Source organism: Coregonus lavaretus (assembly GCF_964263955.1).
Source record: "Coregonus lavaretus genome assembly, chromosome: 38".
Classification (NCBI taxonomy): Eukaryota; Metazoa; Chordata; class Actinopteri; order Salmoniformes; family Salmonidae; genus Coregonus; species Coregonus lavaretus.
Genome location: NC_140025.1, coordinates 16,615,612 through 16,637,840, shown reverse-complemented (window position 1 = coordinate 16,637,840; position 22,229 = coordinate 16,615,612). Strand labels below are relative to the sequence as shown.

General features: G+C 44.3%; 1 protein-coding gene across 2 annotated transcripts in view; it reads left to right on the top strand.

Moving 5' to 3' along the window:
* Positions 1–22,229, top strand: part of LOC311112574 (sodium- and chloride-dependent GABA transporter 2-like) — a 43,582-nt gene that overhangs the window by 1,228 nt on the left and 20,125 nt on the right. For both annotated transcript variants that reach the window (XM_084155709.1, XM_084155710.1), the window contains exons 2-7: positions 1,611–1,858; positions 7,673–7,807; positions 14,464–14,604; positions 15,119–15,206; positions 15,563–15,695; positions 21,889–22,023. In XM_084155709.1, coding sequence (XP_084011835.1) covers positions 1,642–1,858; positions 7,673–7,807; positions 14,464–14,604; positions 15,119–15,206; positions 15,563–15,695; positions 21,889–22,023 — 849 coding nt within the window. In that variant the 5' untranslated portion in view covers positions 1,611–1,641. The remainder of the gene's footprint in view (positions 1–1,610; positions 1,859–7,672; positions 7,808–14,463; positions 14,605–15,118; positions 15,207–15,562; positions 15,696–21,888; positions 22,024–22,229) is intronic.

Below are 22,229 nucleotides of genomic sequence, written 5' to 3'. Positions count from 1 at the left end.
GACCTTGTCTTCTGACTAGGCTACTGCATATCCATTGTAAAGGGTGAAAAGCCTCCTAAAGTTGAACATGTGTCTTTGCTCTCTCTGTCCCTCAGTCTATATGATTCCTGGAAAGGTTATATCAGAGACCGTAAAAAACAGGGTTATATACGTGAATTTGACTTACATCACTATCTCACGAGACACACGTAACAACCAAAGACTGTGGTAACAACATAGTAGTCACATGACAGTTGCAGTTTGAGTAACCCAACTGACAATAGAAATCAATAGTAATGGTGGCTTGTCTAGGCATTAGCTAAGTCTGCCATGGTTCGTTAAACAAAGCCTATTGGAAAATGAATGGAGTTTTTGTAGGGTTTTTGGATAAACGCTGAAAATAAGGTCTGTGGTAAACACAGGTTTAGGAGATCTTACGTTTTGTTCTATGAGATTACCTTCATCAGCTAACATAACTTTTTGTGAATTTTGAAGTATTTATTTAATACAAAAAACAACGCACATAAAGGCTTTATAATTATTTAAGATCATGCTCTGACTGATATTTTCTCACAGAACAAAACGTATAAGATCTCATATGCCTGTGTTAATATTATAACATTTCACATTTAGTGGACGCTTTTATCCAAAGCGACTTACATTCATGCGTGCATACATTTTAAGGATGGGTGGTCCCGGGAATCGAACCCACTACCCTAGCGTTACAAGCAGCATGCTCTCTCTACCAACTGAGCTACAAAGGACCTCAAACTGTGTTTTTGGCATTTATTCCAAAACCATTTTGCCAATAGGAATGGCTGATCGAACCAGAGGTAAATCATTTCCGGTTTTTTTGGGCTACAGTCCAAAGTGAGCTCTAAGGTGTCAGATGGGGTGGGATGGGATAGGGGGAGGGGGTTTAGGAATGGAGTTGCTCACGTTTACATACAAACAGACTGCAGAATTGATGTGTGGCACAGGAGCACCAGTCTACGACTTGTACAAGTATTTAAATGACGATTTACAGTCCCGCCCTTAGTTGTTGACACCCCCGAAACACCAAACACACATAGACACACACCTTCTAGACCTTGGGTGCGTCCCAAATGGTGCCTTATTTCCTACTTTTGAACAGAGCCCTATAAGGAATAGGGTGCCATTTGGAACGTAGACCTTGCGTAGACCTTGCGTAGCCTGAGGAAGTCAGATAGCAGACACACACCCCACACAGGGCTGGCCCTGAGAAGGGCGGTACAGATAAGTTACGCAGGCAGGCCAACTGTCAGGGAAGCACCCTACTAAGGTAGTTGGTCACTCCATCGCAGGCTGCAGAGATGTAAGCACTCGTGTAAACCCTCTCTCTCGCACGCTCTCTCTTTCTCTCGCTCTCTCCCATTGTGTAGCCAAATTCATATTTTTCCTTTGTTTTTCCCCCTAATGGCTCCTCAATTGTCATTCATCTTCGCTGTTACAGAGATGCAAGCTCCCTGCCATCTCTCTCTCTCTCGCTCTCTCTCTCTCTCTCTCTCTATCTCTATCTCTATCACTATCTCACTCTCACTAACTCTAGCCTGATTCATATTTTTCCCTTATGACTGCCTTATTCTCATCCATCCCCTCTCTTTCTGTAGGGGTGTGTGTGTATCCTTACCAGATCCTGTCATGTCAGCCCAGCCTGCTCCGGAGCAGGGTGGTGTGTTGCTGAACGGTGGCCTGCACGTGAAGAGCAAGAAGGGTCTGGAGGCCGGGGAGGTGGAAGGCCTGCAGGCCCGGGGCCAGTGGGCCAGCAAGGCAGAGTTCCTGCTGGCTGTGGCAGGACAGATCATAGGCCTGGGCAACGTGTGGAGATTCCCCTACCTGTGCTACAAGAACGGAGGAGGTGAGAAACTAAATTTGAAGGAAAGACGCTACTACAGATGTCAGAGCTAACTGTACTATTTTAATCATAACATTCAACATTAAGTTGAATGCACCAATTTGTAAGTCGCTCTGGATAAATGATGTAAATGTAAATGTATAACGTCAATGGAACAATACAGAAAGTGGGCGCCATAAATTAACCCTAGGGTCAACCACTGTAACAATAACATCTTGCGTGACTGTCCTACTGTACAAGTACTGTTGCAAAAGTATTCACCTTCTGTTATTTTGTTTAGGCAAGCCTAAATTAGTTCAGGAGTAAAATTTGGCTTAAGAATCACATAATAAGTTACATGGACTCACTCTGTGTGAAATAATAGGGGTTGACTTGATTTTTTATGACTACCCCTTCCTCTGTCCCCCATACATTCAACATATGTAAGGTCCCTCAGTCAAGTGTTGAATTTCAAGCACAGATTCAACTACAGACCAGGGAGCTTTTCAAAAGCCGGCAAATGAATACGGCAAATGAATACACTTTTTGGCCTAAATGCAAAGCCTTATGTTCGGGGCAAATCCAACACAACATGTCAATGAGTAACTGCCTTCTTATTTCCAACCTCCCGAGTGGCGCAGTGGTCTAAGGCACTACATCCAGGCTCTGTCGTAGCCGGCCGCGACCGGGAGACCCATGGGGCGGCGCACAATTGGCCCAGCGTCGTCCAGGGTAGGGGAGGGAATGGCCGGAAGGGATGTTGCTCAGTTGGTAGAGCATGGCGTTTGCAACGCCAGGGTTGTGGGTTTGATTCCCATGGTGGGCCAGTATGAAAAATTAATGTATGCACTCACAAACTGTACGTCGCTCTGGATAAGAGCGTCTGCTAAATGACTAAAATGTAAAATGTGGTGGCTGCATCATGGTATGGCAGGTTTTCTGCATAGAAAAGTCTTGGGCGGGCCGCCTAAGTGTTTTTTTTGGGCCGCCTATGTCCAAACAGTAAAATCTAAAGAACATATTATTATTTTTGGAAATACTTTTCAGAATTGAAGAACGTTTTCAGTGTAAAGTTAAACGACTAAAACTAGACATCAAGTACGTAGAAAAGATAATGGACTTATATATATTTTTATATATTTGTTATATAATTTTAAGATCATCTAGCTAAAGGCTAGAGCTGCCGCTTTCAAGTTGCGGGACAGTAATCTGAACGCTTATAAGACGAACCATCAAACAGGCAAAGCGTCAATACAGGACTAAGACTGAATCCTACTACACCGGCTCTGATGCTCGTCGAATGTGGCAGGGTTTGCAAACTATTACGGACTACAAAGGGAAACCCAGCCGCGAGCTGCCCAGTGACACGAGCCTACCAGACGAGCTAAATGCCCTTTATGCTCGCTTCAAGGCAAGCAACACTGAAGCATGCATGAGAGCATCAGCTGTTCCGGACTACTGTGTGATCACGCTCTTCGTAGTCGATGTGAGCAAGACCTTTAAACAGGTCAACATTCACAAGGCCGCAGGGCCAGACGGATTACCAGGGCGTATACTCAGAGCATGCGCGGACCAACTGGCAAGTGTCTTCACTGATATTTTCAACCTCTCCCTGACTGAGTCTGTAATACCTACATGTTTCAAGCAGACCACCATAGTCCCTGTGCCCAAGAATGCGATGATAACCTGCCTAAATGATTACCGCCCCGTAGCACTCACGTCGGTAGCCATGAAGTGCATTAAAAGGCTGGTCATGGCTCACATCAACGCCATCATCCTGGAAACCCTAGATCCACTCCATTTCGCATACCGCCCCAACAGATCCACAGATGATGCAATCTCAATCGCACTCCACACTGCCCTTTCCCACCTGGACAAAAGGAACACCTATGTGAGAATGCTGTTCATTGACTCAGCGTTCAACACCGTAATGCCCACAAAGCTCATCACTAAGCTAAGGACCCTGGGACTAAACACCTCTCTCTGCAACTGGATCCTGGACTTCCTGACAGGCCGCCCCCCAGGTGGTAAGGGTAGGCAACAACACATCTGCCACGCTGATCCTCAACACCGGGGCCCCTCAGGGGTGCAACCTCTGAGGGGTTGCACCCCTCAGACCTCAACCTCTCCCTCAATGTGAGTAAGACAAAGGAGATGATCGTGGACTACAGGAAAAGGAGGGCTGAACAGGCCCCCATTAACATCGACAGGGCTGTAGTGGAGCGGGTCGAGAGTTTCAAGTTCCTTGGTGTCCACATCACCAACGAACTATCATGGTCCAAACACACCAAGACAGTCGTGAAGAGGGCACGACAACACCTTTTCCCCCTCAGGAGACTGAAAATATTTAGCATGGGTCCCCAGATCCTCAATAAATTCTACAGCTGCACCATCAAGAGCATCCTGACCGGCTGCATCACCGCCTGGTATGGCAACTGCTCGGAATCCGATCGTAAGGCGCTACAGAGGGTAGTGCGTACGGCCCAATACATCACTGGGGCCCAGCTTCCTGCCATCCATGACCTATATACTTGGCGGTGTTAGAGGAAGGCCCAATAAATTGTCAAAGACTCCAGTCACCCAAGTCATAGACTGTTCTCTGCTACTGCACGGCAAGCGGTACCGGAGCGCCAAGTCTAGGTCCAAAAGGCTCCTTAATAGCTTCTACCCCCAAACTATAAGACTGCTGAACAATTAATGAAATGGCCACCCAGACTATTTACATTGCCTACAAACCCGCACACTAACGACAACCAAAACATGAACAAACACACAACACACAGTGTGAGACAGAGGGTTAAATAGGAAAGACATAACTACATGATGGGAAACAGGTGTGACCAATTAAGACAAAACAAGTCGAACATAGATCGGTAGCAGCTAGTACTCCGGTGACGACGAACGCCGAAGCCTGCCCGAGCAAGGAGGAGGGGCAGCCTCGGCTGAATCCGTGACAGTACCCCCCCCCCTTGACGCACGGCTCCAGCCATGCGCCGACCCCGGCCTCGGGGACGGCCAGGAGGACGCGGAGCAGGGCGGGCGGATGACTCTGGTGGAAATCCCTCAACATGGAGGGATCGAGGATGTCCCTCCTAGGGACCCAGCACCGTTCCTCCGGACCGTACCCCTCCCACTCCACGAGATACTGCAGGCCCCCCACCCGACGCCTCGAATCCAAGATGGATCGGACCGAGTACGCCGGAGTCCCCTCAATGTCCAGTGGGGGCGGAGGAACCTCCCGTACCTCAGACTCCTGGAGTGGACCAGCTACTACCGGCCTGAGGGGTTAATACGGTAATTAATAGGAAGCTGTAACCTATAACAAACCTTGTTCAATCTCCTCAGGACTTTAAATGGCCCCACAAACCGCCGACCCAGCTTCCGGCAGGGCAGGCGAAGGGGCAGGTTTCGGGTCGAGAGCCAGACCCGGTCCACCGGTGCATACACCGGGACCTCACTGCGGTGGCGATCGGCGCTCGCCTTTTGTCGCCTGATTGCCCGCTGCAGGTGTACATGAGTGTACAGGTCTCTTCCGAGCGCCGAAACCACTCATCCACCGCAGGAGCCTCGATCTGGCTCTGATGCCAAGGTGCCAGGACCGGCTGATAACCTAACACACACTGAAAAGGCGTAAGGTTAGTAGATGAGTGGCGGAGTGAGTTTTGGACCATCTCTGCCCAGGGGATATAACCTGACCACTCCCCCTGCTGGTCCTGGCAATAGGACCTCAGAAACCTACCCACATCCTGGTTAACGCTCTCCACCTGCCCATTACTCTCAGGGTGAAAACCTGAGGTGAACTGGGGACCCCGATCGGATAGCTGTATTTTACAGTGATCTGATTTAGACCACGGTAGTCAATGCACGGGCGTAAGCCACCATCCTTCTTCACAAAATAAACTCGATGACACGGGATGTGGACGGCCGAATGTATCCTTGTCTCAGAGATTCGGTGACATATGTTTCCATAGCCGCCGTCTCTTCCTGTGACAGAGGATACACGTGACTCCGGGGAAGCGCAGCACCTACCTGGAGGTTTATCGCACAATCCCCCTGTCGATGGGGTGGTAATTGAGTCGCCTTCTTTTTACAGAAGGCGAGAGCCAAATCGGCATATTCAGGCGCAATGTGCATGGTGGGAACCTGGTTTGGACTTTCCACCGTAGTTGCCCCTACGGAAACACCTACACACCTCCCCAAGCACTGACTTGACCATCCCTTGAGAGCCCTCTGTTGCCATGAAATAGTGGGGTCATGAGAAGTTACCAGGGAAGCCCCAACACAACTGGAAACGCAGGAGAATCAATCAGATATACACTAATTATTTCCTCATGCTCCTCCTGTGTCTTCATCCAGAGTGGCGCTGTGACCTCCCTAATCAGACCTGACCCTAAAGGGCAACTATCTAGGGCATGTATAGGGAAGGGCACATCAACTGGCACAATAGGAATCCCTAACCTACGGGTAAACTGATGATCAATAAAGTTCCCATCTGCGCCTGAATCTACTAGCGCCTTATGCTAGGAATGAGAAGAAAACTCTGGAAATACAACATTTATACACATATGCGCAACAGGGAGCTCTGGGTGAGTTGGGTACCTACTCACCTGAAACGGTTCACCAGTGCGCTGCCTACTGCCTCGACTCCTAGAAGGCCCTCCCCAGCACCGACCAGCAGTGTGTCCTCTGCGGCCACAGTTGGTGCAGGGGACGGCCCCTCTACCGGTCTCCCTCATAGCAGCACCTCCGAGCGCCATAGGGGTAGGGTCGGAGGTGCTGGGGGATGGAATGGACGGCCCCTGATCCGGACGTCCGCGGGTGGCCAACAGGTTATCCAGTCGGATTAACATATCCACCAGTTGGTCCAGGTTTAGGTTGGTGTCCCTGCAGGCCAATTCCCGACGAACGTCCTCCCTTAAGCTGCAACGGTAGTGGTCGATGAGGGCCCTCTCATTCCATCCTGCGCTGGCAGCCAGAGTCCGAAAGTCCAGTGCAAATTCCTGCGCGCTCCTCTTCCCCTGTCTGAGGTGGAATAGACGCTCACCCGGGAGGGAACAAACACGCACACTAACGACAACCAAAACATGAACAAACTCGCACAACACACAGTGTGAGACAGAGGGTTAAATAGGGAAGACATAACTACATGATGGGAAACAGGTGTGACCAATTAAGACAAAACAAGTCGAACATAGATACATGGATCGGTAGCAGCTAGTACTCCGGTGACGACGAATGCCGAAGCCTGCCCGAGCAAGGAGGAGGGGCAGCCTCGGCTGAATCCGTGACAATAGGGGGTTGTAGATATTCAAATTAAATCTCTCTGTGTGTGTCTCTCTTTCTCTGTGTCAGTATGTCTACTTGTCTGTCTCTCTCTTTTTCTCACTCTCCCTTTTTTCTTTCTTTCTTTCTTTCTTTCTTTCTTTCTTTCTTTCTTTCTTTCTTTTCTTTCTTTCTTTCTTTCTTTCTCTCTCTCTCTCTCTCTCTCTCTCTCTCTCTCTCTCTCTCTCTCTCTCTCTCTCTCTCTCTCTCTCCTCTCTCTCTCTCTCTCTCTCTCTCTCTCTCTCTCTCTCTCTCTCTCTCTCTCTCTCTCTCTCTCTCTCTCTCTCTCTCTCTCTCTCTCTCTGTCCACCCACTCTCTAAGCTCTAACACACCTGATTGTGGACAGCATATTCCTATAGCTTAAAGACGACTATAGTAGTATTATACCCAAGGGGAAAAACAGTACATACATGCATAGTTTCTGGGCTATAAATAGGAGACCAAGTCAAAGTGCTATTGTGTACTTATGTCTCTTTCTCTCTATATCTGTGTTCATCCCTCTCGCACTCTCCCAGGTGTGTTCTTTGTGCCCTACCTGTTGTTTCTGGTGCTGTGTGGTGTTCCTCTCTTCCTGATGGAGACCTCTCTGGGTCAGTATACCAGCCTGGGAGGGGTCAGCGCCTGGAGGAGCATCTGCCCACTGTTCGGAGGTACACACTCACACACACACGCACACTCCTCAAGGTATACACCCATCCACAAATAGGGCTGTTACGGTGACCTTATTACCGCCACACCGGCGGTCACGAGTCATGATGGCAGTCAAATTCCACGTGACCGTTTAGTCACGGTAATTAGGCTTCCCAAGCTCTGATGCTGCTGATGGTCATTAGTAGCCTACCAAACTTGCTATCTGCCTGGTACTCAGCACTCTATTGTCCCTCTAATCACTCTGACATCAATACAAATGTAATCGAAAATCGAATCAAACACTTCATGAGCGCCCATGGGCTCATATTGCGCAACATTTCTATAGGCTATGCAATTGCGTGAGTGATGGCCTCTATTAAAACCAGTAGGATCCCATCAGCTTTCTAATGGCTAGGCCTACTATATTTATTTCTCAACTTTCCTAATTTTAAGCACATTGCTTCTCTTTACAACAGGAGGATAGCCTACCTGGCTGGCATGAAAATAAACCTTGGGAAAAGCATCCTCCATTCGCTATTTAAGTGCATAGATGACATGTATTTCTTCCCCCTGTTTCAAGACAGGTGCATGATAATGGCCCATTCTAAATCAGAACAAATTTCACACTTATATTATTTAGTATATGTAAAGACAAGATTAAATCAGGAATAGTCTGATTGGTACAATATTATCCTATCACTTGTGAATTATATACTGTATTATCACTTATGAATGATGCCCAGCTTGTGTGCAGTAAGGCAAGAAACAGTGCATGCATTTTTTTGTGTGACTTTTTCAAATCATAGTCGCACACCTTATGTAGCCTAGCCCATAGACCTATATGTTTTGATAAGGTTTGTATCACAATTAAAGGGGCCAAATAACTTCTTAAAATTAAGCACATTAATCCGCTTTACAACGGGTGTAGAGCCTAACTGGTATACATACGCAGCACGTGAGTTTCAAGTTTGAGGAAGATAATTTTCACCATAAAAATGCAACTTTATAATAAAAGTATTACATGCATAATCGCATTTGTGGTCACTTTTGATAATGGTATTTTCCAGCTAATTGATTGCATTTTGGAACATTTGCACTTCTAGCCTTCTGCTGTGTGCGCATTGCTGCACTTATAATGTGAAGAAATAGACTAGTAGTTTATCAACATTTTAAGCTAAACGTTCTGATCTGTTGCGTCAGCCTCATTGCCTACTAAATGTTTTTTGATGCTAATGGTTGTATTAATTTGGGCTCTATCTCATCCCACAACTGTCCCAGACTATGTTTGGAATATTTATTTCTGGCACAGAATAGAATAGGTCAACTTTTCTACTATGGGGGATAGTGCTTTTGCTGTTCGTTAGGCCTACTCATCTTGTTGGCTGACGAAAAGTACATGTGGACAGTTCTTCCAACATCTTCAATATGCACCTCAGAATTGGATAAGGATGCACGCAGTTGCGTCACCAAAGTGTCTGTCTTCACTTGTAGCCTGTGAGAAAGACCTGATCATTGGCTAATCGTAGTCACCTTTCAGTGGCAATCACAGGTGGCCGGTGGCACCGTAATTGGGGAGGACTGGCTCATGGTAATGGCTGGAACAGTGTAAATGGAATGGTATCGAATACATCAAACACATGGTTTCCATTGGTTTGATACCATTCCATTGACTCCATTTCAGTCATTGGAAGGTTTGCTCTTCTGTTCTAATCTATGTGGAATATTTTTTTTGCTTGTTAACTTTGCTCTCCTTGGTGGCTTTCTACAAAAACCTTTTTAACCAAAAAACTGAAGTCAGACCCCTACTTAATGAGAACTGAATCATCCCAAATTTCATCAGGATCTTTGTGTCAAAATAAATTTTTTGATTTGTCAACACAGCTCCTTCCTGTTCACTTCCTAAGTACTGGGATGACACACATGACAAGTCATCAGTTTACTCAGCTAAGTCTCTAGTTTCAGTGGGGAAAAGTACACTAAAATCTTTGCAGAAATATCTATGTGTTTTTGCAAACTTTGAATAGTCTACATCTGGCTAACCAATGAAGTAATCCAAAAGTAATCAGATATCATTACTCATTTTGAAAATCCAATGGATTATATTATTTGCACGTACACACACATATACACACACGCACCTTTTATACATGCCGTACTTGACGAATACAATTTCAATTGATTTTAATACATTGTCATGCTGACAACTGTTATGCTGACACATGCCCTGATTAGATCGATGTGTGACCATTCCCTGGAGTGGACACTTAACTCTTAGATTTCCCTTAATGACTTACACACACACACAGGTTCAAAGTCACACACACTCTCACTCATCTGTGGTGCCATGTGTTATTGTTTGTTTTGACAAAACAGTGAGAGGGTTTAGGTTATGTTTAGTTGGATTGGATTGTACAGTTTGAAATTAATTAAACCAAATTAATTAAACCAAATTCTTGATGATGATATCTACATCTCTAGATTGAACCATAAACTGTTCAGGTGTTGTCACGACTTCCGCCGAGGCTGCCCCCCACTCCTGGTTCGGGCAGGCTTCGGCGTTTGTCGTCACCGGAGTGCTAGCTACTGCCGATCCCATTCTCATCACTCCACTGGTCATGTCTTGTCAATCACACACACCTGGTGCTCATTCCCCTAATTAGTATGTGTATAAGTGTTCCCTCTGTTCCCCTTGTCTTTGTGAGTAATTGTTTTGTTGTGAGAGCGTGTAGCTCGGTTGAGCTACATTTCATTGTGTTTATGCCAAGGTGGATGTTTTCCCTTCTAATAGTTTTGTTTGACGCTTGGGGCATTTGATTTATGCAAACGGATTAAACTCTGGACTTCGGTATTTTACCTCCTGCACCTGACTCCTTCTTTCACACCTCGTTACAGGTGTAGCAGAGGTAGCTTGGTATAACATAGGTACAGTAGCTTGGTGGAGCAGAGGTATAGGTAAGCTAAGCTACACCCAACCCTCTCGTTGGATCTTATTCTCCAATAGTCTCCTCGTCTCCCTCAGACATTTTTAGAAGGAGATGAGTCTAGGAAATACGAAATACTTTTCAGTCTTACCCACTGTATCCTACTACTCCAACTGCATTGTCTCAACCAGACATAGTCATTGCGCGTCTCACGAGACACATGCATCTCTCAGTGACTTAATTGGTGGCTCGTGGCAATAATCTGAAAGAATGTGTTTTCCTCAGTCAGCTGAATACGCGCTTAGTTCAAAGAACCGTGGTATTAGTGGCGGTTTCTAGGAATACATTTTGGCTCTAGATTTTCAACATTTTGAGCTATTACCATCCCTGAAAGCTAAGACTTTCAGGAACAAGTATGTCTTCTGTTTCCATCTAAGACACAAGCTGTGCAGGACTTTTTAGAAGGGAGAGTGTTGAATCTGCACAGGATAACTGAGGGAAATGAATTGATTCTCCATAAACGATCATACATAAGATTGTTTGATGATCATCCCTGATGTTTTCCTGAACATTACAATACCTTTCTGATGCATTTCAATCATTCCAAAGACTGCTTCCTTCAGACTGAAATTTGCCATTACCTGATTTGACATAGCTTCTGCTAGATAACTTTTATTGAGATAATGGCAATAAGGTCAAATTCTAACGATTCATCACATTTGTTTCTGATACCCCCAAGTGTCCTAAAGTAGAGAATCAGGTAATCAAATAGCTTGATGGTCCATGTTAATAAATAGGAACATAATGTATAAATCCATTTAATATCATGAATGAATCAATTTGACCTTGTGACCCCCTCCAACCCCCGTTCTCCAAACGCAGAGTGATTTTGTTTTACAAAAGTGGTTCCCTCTGAAATATTAGTGACTAGCACTGGTCTAAACTGTTCAACCTGGGACATGTTCATGAGGGAACACCGTAGCAAAACATTTTACAACTGAAAACAAAAACATCTCTTATTAAGTTCAGATATTGCCTACCCGTTTTCTCTGTTTTGTGCTGTTCTGTCCCGTTTCGTAACCTGGGTACCAGTCTGTTTGTGCCATCATGCCACGCCTTGCCACTCCTTGTCATGCAAAACATGTTTGGCATGACAAGGAGTGGCATGGTGGCTCAAATAGACTGGTACCCCGGCTCTCTGCTTGGTGCCTGCTGAACACAACCCGGGTTTGGTACTTCCTACAGGTGCAGCCAGTCAGATGACTGTAGCTTCTTAGCGAAGCCACCTGGTCGACACACTGTAAATGTTGTCTATCTTGTAAACAAGCTGGTGTTAGAACTATCTGCCTCTGGATAGCTTTCTGTTTCACGTAAACTTGCCTCTTCCTCCTCCTCCTCCTCTCCCCCTCCTCCAGACAGCTGCTGTTCTCTGTCCATATGGCCCACAGCTGCACAGACGCACTCACATGCTCGTACACACACACACACACACATACAATGCATTCAGAAAGTATTCAGACCCCTTCCCTTTTTCCACATTTTGTTACGTTACAGCCTTATTCTAAAATGGATTAAATACATTATTTTCCTCATCAATCTGCACACAATACCCCATAATGACAAAGTGAAAACAGGTTTGTAGAAATTTTACAAATGTATAAAAAATATATATATATATATACTTTATTTACATAAGTATTCAGACCCTTTGCTATGAGACTCGAAATTGAGCTCAGGTGCATCCTGTTTCCATTGATCATCCTTGAGATCTTTCTACAAATTGATTGGACATGATTTGGAAAGGCACACACCTGTCTATATAAGATCCCACAGTTGACAGTGCATGGCATAGCAAAAACCAAGCCATGAGGTCGAAGGAATTGTCCGTAGAGCTCCGAGAGAGGATTTTGTCGAAGCACAGATCTGGGGAAAGGTACCAAAAAATTTCTGCAGCATTGAAGGTCCCCAAGAACACAGTGGCCTCCATCGGCAGGGACTGGGAGACTAGTCAGGATCGAGGGAATGATAAACAGAGCAAAGTACAGAGAGATCCTTGATGAAAACCTGCTCCAGATCGCTCAGGACCTCAGACTGGGGGTGAAGGTTCACCTACCAACAGGACAACAACCATAAGCACACAGCCAAGACAATGTAGTAGTGGCTTCTGGACAAGTCTCTGAATGTCCTTGAGTGGCCCAGCCAGAGCCCGGAATTGAACCCGATCGAACATCTCTGGAGAGACCTGAAAATAGCTGTGCAGCGACGCTCTCCATCCAACCTGACAGAGCTTGAGAGGATCAGCAGAGAAGAATGGGAGAAACTCCCCAAATACAGGTATGCCAAGCTTGTAGCGTCATACCCAAGAAGACTCTAATCGCTTCAACAAAGTACTGAGGAAAGGGTCTAAATACATTTACAGTTTAGCAGACGCTCTTATCCAGAGCGACTTACAGTTAGTGAGTGCATACATTATTTTTTCATACTGGCCCCCCGTGGGAATCAAACCCACATCCCTGGCATTGCAAACACCATGCTCTACCAACTTAGCTACATCCCTGCCAGCCATTCCCTCCCCTACCCTGGGCCAATTGTGCACCGCCCCATGGGTCTCCCGGTCACGTCCGGCTACAACAGATCCTGGATTCAAACCAGGATCTCTAGTGGCACAGCTAGCACTGCGATGCAGTGCCTTAGACCACTGCGCCACTCGGGAGACACCTGTAAATGTGATATTTCTGTTTTTTATTTTTAATACATTTGCAAAACTTTCCAAAAACCTGTTTTTGCTTTGTCGTTCACACAACTCGCTGTAAACACACCTGCTGACTTTCCAAATGCACTGTACACGCTCGTACAGACACACACAGAGCCCAGATCAGTCAGCAGGTGTGTTTACAGCGAGTTGTGTGAAGGCCAACAGACTCATGTGTTAGCAGATGGACAAACAGATGGGCTCCCGAGTGGCGCAGTGGTCTAAGGCACTGCATCTCAGTGCTAGAGGCGTCACTACAGACCCTGGTTCGATTCCAGGCTGTATCACAATCCGTCCGTGATTGGGAGTCCCATAGGGCAGCGCGCAATTGGCCCAACGTTGTCCGGGTTTGGCTGTCATTGTAAATAAGAATTTGTTCTTAACTGACTTGCCTAGTTAAACAAAACAAACACATCTGTGTTTTGGTACATGTAGTACTAGCTACTAGTAGACGTGTGTGTTCGTGTTTGTGTGTCTGTCTGTGCATGTGTGTGTGCTCTTTAGTGTGTCCTAAGTTTTAAGGGTGAAATCCTATCTTGAAAGCTATGCATGCATGTAACTCAAATGTATGTCCACATTTACTGTACCCTTGTTAATCTATGATTTAGTAACGACCACTCAATGTGATTGGTTAAATTCACGAAATAGCACAGCAAATGCACACTAACTGTTCTATTTGAATTATAACTGTGTATCCATGAGAATGTATGTATTTTTTCCTGTGCCTGCGTGTGTGTTGTCTGTGTGCCTCTGCCTGTGTTTGAGTGTGTGGGTGTGTAACTGCCGTTATTAATGCAATAAAGGTCTGACAAAGTTTTAGACACTTTTGGTACTTTTGTATCCATGAGTGTCCATGTGACTTTTGAAATGTTTTAGTCCTTCTTGAATGTATTGTTTTATTCATGTATTGAACCTTTATTTAACCAGGTTAGTTTCAAGAGAGACCTGGACCTGGAATGTGATTTTTAGATTTAAATAAAGTATTTGAAATGTGTTTCCACAGGTCTGGGCTTTGCCAGTCAGGTGATGATCCTCCATGGGTGTGTGTACTACATTGTGGTCCTGGCATGGGCTCTCTTCTACCTGGGCCACAGCTTCCAGTCAGAGCTGCCCTGGGCCCACTGCAACAACACCTGGAACACAGGTACACCATGCACTGATACCCTTTTCACACTACTGAGTCAAGCTGAGCCAAGCTGTACTTGGCTGGCCTGGTTACGCATCCAAAATAGTTGCTGGAACCTTACTGGAAGTTGGGGATGTTGATGGGTTATCTTATTTTCAAAGAGGTCATGTCAAATAGGCCTACATATGTCAACTACTGTCAAATATTTGAAAGCATTGGAGGTGTACTTGATTAGGTTGGAGTTTGCATTTTTGGGACTATTCCAATGGTTCCATTGTACTGGAAAAACTAAATCAAGTGCAGCTCAATTAGCCGGTCCAAGGATTTGAAAGTATTTGACCTACAGGAGCCTATGTACCTATTTGACCCAGGTTTTTTTTGGCAGTTGCTATTAAACCACTTTTTTTTTCCTTTGGAAGAGAAAGAGGTATGTGATGTGATGGTATGTTATGGATTATGAGTTGAGTTGAGCTAAGTTTAGTTTAGTTGAGTTAAGGTGATCATGTGTTGAAGTTCTGTCTATGTCTTGTAGATGCCTGTGTGTTGTTTGACTGTCAGAACCTAACCTCTGGGACCAGCCTACCAGAGAATGCTACCTCACCTGTCATCGAGTTCTGGGAGTGAGTCTCAGCCACATTCCTTACAACACTACTGCATTTTGTTTTCTTAAAAATTAAGGTAAAGGGGCTTAATATGCAGCTGTGGGCTGGCATTTTAAAATGTGAGGTATTAACAATGGTGTGTTCGTGAATAGCCAAAGTACATATTAGGGGACATAGAGAAGATTGGAGAGGAGAAGGACATTGCAGACGAGGTAGGGTCCCATTTCCAACAGGGGTTTGGTTTTAGGGGTTCAGCTTTACCAAGAGTAGAGTGATCATAATCTACCTGTGGCATTACAGTGGCTCTAATCAGGCTCATGCTTAGTCTTGTATGTATTGGGGTTATTATTTGCTGTGTGTGTGTTTGTGTCCAGGCGGGAGGTCTTGCAGTTGTCCAGTGGACCAGATGTGCTGGGGCCAGTCAGCTGGAGGCTGGCTCTGTGTCTGCTGCTAGTCTGGGTCGTCTGCTACTTCTGTGTGTGGAAGGGGGTCAAATCCACTGGCAAGGTGAGCACAAATACACATACGTACAGTGGGGTCTGAAATTATTGACACCCTTGACAGAGATTAGCAAAAAATACTGTATAAAATAAATAATTCAAATACTGACCTATATTGTATGACATTTTTACTTAGAGAAAGATATTTTGTTTACCAATTAATATATTTGGTCCTCAAAAAGGTAGGGTTCAAAATGATTGACACCCCTGTTTTCAATACCTTTCAATACCTCACCTTGTTTTTTGAGATTGGAGGACACATTGGGAGTAATCTTAGACCATTCCTCCATATGGAATCTTTCCAGATCCTTGATATCCTTCGTCTGCGCTTATGGACTGCCGTCTTCCATTCAAACCACAGGTTTTCAATGGTGTTCAAGTCCGGAAACTGAGATGGCCATTGCAAAATGTTAATTTTGTGGTCAATTAACCATTTCTTTGTGGATTTTGATGTGTGCTTGAGGTTATTGTCTTGCTGGAAGATCCACTTGTGGCCAAGTTTCATCCTCCTGGAAAGATTCTGTATGGAGGAATGGTCTAAGATCACTCTCAATGTGTTCTCCAATCTTACTAATATAAAATATTAGTTGTTAAAAAATATATATTTCTCTGAGCAATTGTATTAGTATAGAATAATATCATTTTCCAATTTATTGAACATACAATATAGCTCAGTGTTTGAATTATTTATTTTATACAGTCATTTTTGCTAATCTTCATCAAGGGTGTCAATAATTTCACTGTACATACATGCATACATACACACACATACAGCACCAGTCAAAAGTTTGGACACACGTACTCATTCAAGGGTTTTTCTTAATTTATTTACTATTTTCTACATTGTAGAATAATAGTGAAGACATCAAAACTATGAAATAACACATATGGAATCATGTAGTAACCAAATAAGTGTTAAACAAATCAAAATATATTTTATATTTGAGATTCTTCAAATAGCCACCCTTTGCCTTGATGACAGCTTTGCACACTCTTGGCATGCTCTCAACCAGCTTCACCTGGAATGCTTTTCCAACAGTCTTGAAGGAGTTTCCACATATGCTGAGCACTTGTTGGCTGCTTTTCCTTCACTCTGCCGTCCGACTCATCCCAAACCATCTCAATTGGGTTGAGGTCGGGGGATTGTGGAGGCCAGGTCATCTGATGCAGCACTCCATCACTCTCCTTCTTGGTAAAATAGTCCTTACACAGCCTGGGGGTGTGTTGGGTCATTGTCCTGATGAAAAACAAATGATAGTCCCACTAAGCCCAAACCAGATGGGATGGCGTATCGCTGCAGAATGCTGTAGTAGCCATGCTGGTTAAGTGTGCCTTGAATTCTAAATAAATCACAGACAGTGTTACCAGCAAAGCACCCCCACACCATATCACCTCCTCCTCCATGCTTTACGGTGGGAAATACACATGCAGAGATCATCCGTTCACCCACACCGCGTTTCACAAAGACACGGCGGTTGGAACCAAAAATCTCCAATTTGGACTCCAGACCATAGGACAAATTTCCACCAGTCTAATGTCCATTGCTCGTGTTTCTTGGCCCAAGCAAGTCTCTTCTTCTTATTGGTGTCCTTTAGTAGTGGTTTCTTTGCAGCAATTCGACCATGAAGGCCTGATTCACGCAGTCTCCTCTGAACAGTTGATGTTGAGATGTGTCTCTTACTTGAACTCTGTGAAGCATTTATTTGGGCTGCAATCTGAGGTGCAGTTAACTCTAATGAACGTATCCTCTGCAGCAGAGGTAACTCTGGGTGTTCCTTTCCTGTGGCGGTCCTCATGAGAGCCAGTTTCATCATAGCGCTTGATGGTTTTTGTGACTGCACTTGCAGAAACTTTCATAGTTCTTGACATTTTCCTGATTGACTGACCTTCATGTCTTAAAGTAATGATGGACTGTCGTTTCTCTTTGCTTATTTGAGATATTCTTGCCATAATATGGACTTGGTCTTTTACCAAATAGGGCTATCTTCTGTATACCCCCCTACCTTGTCACAAAACAACTGATTGGCTCAAAGAAGGAAATAGATTCCACAAATTAACACCTCTTAATTGAAATGCATTCCAAGTGACTACCTCATGAAGCTGGTTGAGAGAATGCCAATATTGTGCAAAGCTATCAGCAAGGAAAGGGTGGCTATTTGAAGAATCTCAAATATAAATTATATTTTGATTTGTTTAACACTTTTTTGGTTACTACATGATTCCATATGTGTTATTTCATAGTTTGATGTCTTCACTATTATTCTACAATGTAAAAAATAGTCAAAATAAAGGAAAACCCTTGAATGAGTAGGTGTGTCCAAACTTTTGACTGGTAGTTTATATACAGTTGAAGTCAGAAGTTTACATACACCTTAGCCAAATACATTTACTCAGTTTTTCACAATTCCTGACATTTAATCCTAGTAAAAGTTCCCTGTCTTAGGTCAGTTAGGATCACCACTTTATTTTAAGAATGTGAAATGTCAGGATAATAGTAGAGAATTATTTCTTTCAGCTTTGATTTCTTTCATCACATTCCCAGTGGGTCAGACGTTTACATACACTCAATTAGTATTTGGTAGCATTGCCTTTACATTGTTTAACTTGGTTCAAACGTTTCGGGTAGCCTTCCACAAGCTTCCCACAATAAGTTGGGTGAATTTTGGCCCATTCCTCCTGACAGAGCTGGTATAACTGAGTCAGGTTTGTAGGCCTCCTTGCTCACACACGCTTTTTCAGTTCTGCCCACACATTTTCTATAGGATTGAGGTCAGGGCTTTGTGATGGCCACTCCAATACCTTGACTTTGTTGTCCTTAAGCCATTTTGCCACAACTTTGGAAGTATGCTTGGGGTCATTGTCCATTTGGAAGACCCATTTGCGACCAAGCTTTAACTTCCTGACTGATGTCTTGAGATGTTGCTTCAATATATCCACATAACTTTGTCCTTCCTCATGATGCCATCTATTTTGTGAAGTGCACCAGTCCCTCCTGCAGCAAAGCACCCCCACAGCATGATGCTGCCACCCCCGTGCTTCACGGTTGGGATGGTGTTCTCCGGCTTGCAAGCTCCCCCTTTTTCCTCCGAACATAACAATGGTCATTATGGCCAAACAGTTCTATTTTTGTTTCATCAGACCAGAGGACATTTCTCCAAAATGTACGATCTTTGTCCCCATGTGCAGTTGCAAACCGTAGTCTGGCTTTTTTATGGCGGTTTTGGAGCAGTGGCTTCTTCCTTGCTGAGCGGCCTTTCAGGTTATGTCGATATAGGACTCGTTTTACTGTGGATATAGATACTTTTGTACCTGTTTCCTCCAGCATCTTCACTAGGTCCTTTGCTGTTGTTCTGGGATTGATTTGCACTTTTCGCACCAAAGTACGTTCATCTCTAGGAGACAGAACGCGTTTCCTTCCTGAGCGGTATGACGGCTGCGTGGTCCCATGGTGTTTATACTTACGTACTATTGTTTGTACAGATGAATGTGGTACCTTCAGGCGTTTGGAAATTGCTCCCAAGTATGAACCAGACTTGTGGAGGTCTACATTTTCTTTTCTGAGGTCTTGGCTGATTTCTTTTGATTTTCCCATGATGTCAAGCGAAGAGGCACTGAGTTTGAAGGTAGGCCTTGAAATACATCCACAGGTACACCTCCAATTGACTCCAATGATGTCAATTAGCCTATCAGAAGCTTCTAAAGCCATGACATCATTTTCTGGAATTTTCCAAGCTGTTTAAAGGCACAGTCAACTTAGTGAATGTAAATTTCTGACCCACTGGAATTGTGATACAGTGAATTATAAGTCAAATAATCTGTCTGTAAAAAATTGTTGGAAAAATGACTTGTCATGCACAAAGTAGATGTCCTAACCGACTTGCCAAAACTATAGTTTGTTAACAAGAAATTTGTGGAGTGGTTGAAAAACAAGTTTTTTAATGACTCCAACCTAAGTGTATGTAAACTTCCGACTTCAACTGTGTGTGTGTGTGTATATATATATATATATATATATATATATATATATACAGTGGGGAAAAAAAGTATTTAGTCAGCCACCAATTGTGCAAGTTCTCCTACTTAAAAAGATGAGAGAGGCCTGTAATTTTCATCATAGGTACACGTCAACTATGACAGACAAATTGAGAAAAAAAAATCCAGAAAATCACATTGTAGGATTTTTTATGAATTTATTTGCAAATTATGGTGGAAAATAAGTATTTGGTCACCTAGAAACAAGCAAGATTTCTGGCTCTCACAGACCTGTAACTTCTTCTTTAAGAGGCTCCTCTGTCCTCCACTCGTTACCTGTATTAATGGCACCTGTTTGAACTTGTTATCAGTATAAAAGACACCTGTCCACAACCTCAAACAGTCACACTCCAAACTCCACTATGGCCAAGACCAAAGAGCTGTCAAAGGACACCAGAAACAAAATTGTAGACCTGCACCAGGCTGGGAAGACTGAATCTGCAATAGGTAAGCAGCTTGGTTTGAAGAAATCAACTGTGGGAGCAATTATTAGGAAATGGAAGACATACAAGACCACTGATAATCTCCCTCGATCTGGGGCTCCACGCAAGATCTCACCCCGTGGGGTCAAAATGATCACAAGAACGGGGAGCAAAAATCCCAGAACCACACAGGGGGACCTAGTGAATGACCTGCAGAGAGCTGGGACCAAAGTAACAAAGCCTACCATCAGTAACACACTACGCCGCCAGGGACTCAAATCCTGCAGTGCAAGACGTGTCCCCCTGCTTAAGCCAGTACATGTCCAGGCCCGTCTGAAGTTTGCTAGAGTGCATTTGGATGATCCAGAAGAGGATTGGGAGAATGTCATATGGTCAGATGAAACCAAAATATAACTTTTTAGTAAAAACTCAACTCGTCTTGTTTGGAGGACAAAGAATGCTGAGTTGCATCCAAAGAACACCATACCTACTGTGAAGCATGGGGGTGGAAACATCATGCTTTGGGGCTGTTTTTCTGCAAAGGGACCAGGACGACTGATCCGTGTAAAGGAAAGAATGAATGGGGCCATGTATCGTGAGATTTTGAGTGAAAACCTCCTTCCATCAGCAAGGGCATTGAAGATGAAACGTGGCTGGGTCTTTCAGCATGACAATGATCCCAAACACACCGCCCGGGCAACGAAGGAGTGGCTTCGTAAGAAGCATTTCAAGGTCCTGGAGTGGCCTAGCCAGTCTCCAGATCTCAACCCCATAGAAAATCTTTGGAGGGAGTTGAAAGTCCGTGTTGCCCAGCGACAGCCCCAAAACATCACTGCTCTAGAGGAGATCTGCATGGAGGAATGGGCCAAAATACCAGCAACAGTGTGTGAAAACCTTGTGAAGACTTACAGAAAACGTTTGACCTGTGTCATTGCCAACAAAGGGTATATAACAAAGCATTGACAAAACTTTTGTTATTGACCAAATACTTATTTTCCACCATAATTTGCAAACATATTCATAAAAAATCCTACAATGTGATTTTCTGGATTTATTTTTCTAATTTTGTCTGTCATAGTTGACGTGTACCTATGATGAAAATTACAGGCCTCTCTCATCTTTTTAAGTGGGAGAACTTGCACAATTGGTGGCTGACTAAATACTTTTTTTCCCCACTGTATATATATACACACACACACACACATACATCTCCCACACCAACCCTCAAACACACCCCTGAGCAATTCCAGACTCAGATACCACACATAGAAATACTTTTTCAGAAACCACCTCAAGAAAACACTCACCAATGAGCTTAACCAAAAACCATCACACACAACACCCATTCTGGCTTATTCCTATGGTTTTCATGCACTCCTTCTAATCAGGGACTGATTCAGACCTGGGACACCAGGTGAGTGCAATTAACTACCAGGTAGAAACATAAAAGTGTTTCAGCCCTCCAGGACCGGAATTGAACAGCCCTGCTATAGACCTACAGTAATCCTACCTCCTATGCTATGGGAGTACTGTACATGAAGGATTCCACTTAACCCTTCATGGCCAATGGATTTGAAATGTACAGTATATATATGTGGTTGACATAGAAGGTATCATAGCTGTACAGTTAAATATGTGATTGATATAGAATCTAGATTTTAGAAGGTATCATGCCATTTTCGGTTGGATTTGAGATGTACAGTACAAGATATGATTGATCTAGAAGCTATCCTACTGTTGTTCCAGGTGGTCTACCTTACCGCCACGTTCCCTTACGTGATGCTGGCCATCCTGCTGGTACGTGGTATCACCCTGCCTGGTGCTGCCCAGGGCATCGTCTACTACCTCAATCCCAACATCACCCGCCTGGCAGACCCACAGGTACCCTCATACCCACCCTCATACCCACCCACTACCCACGCCCATACCCGCCAACATACTGGGTCTTTTTCATTAGGCACAAAACTGAAGAAAACTGACTGAAACAGGGAGAGACTATCAGGACTTGTCCAATAAGAAACGCTTACATTGTGAAACCTTTTAGAACGTTTTCCAATGTGTGCCCTAGTAAACACGACCCTGGTAAC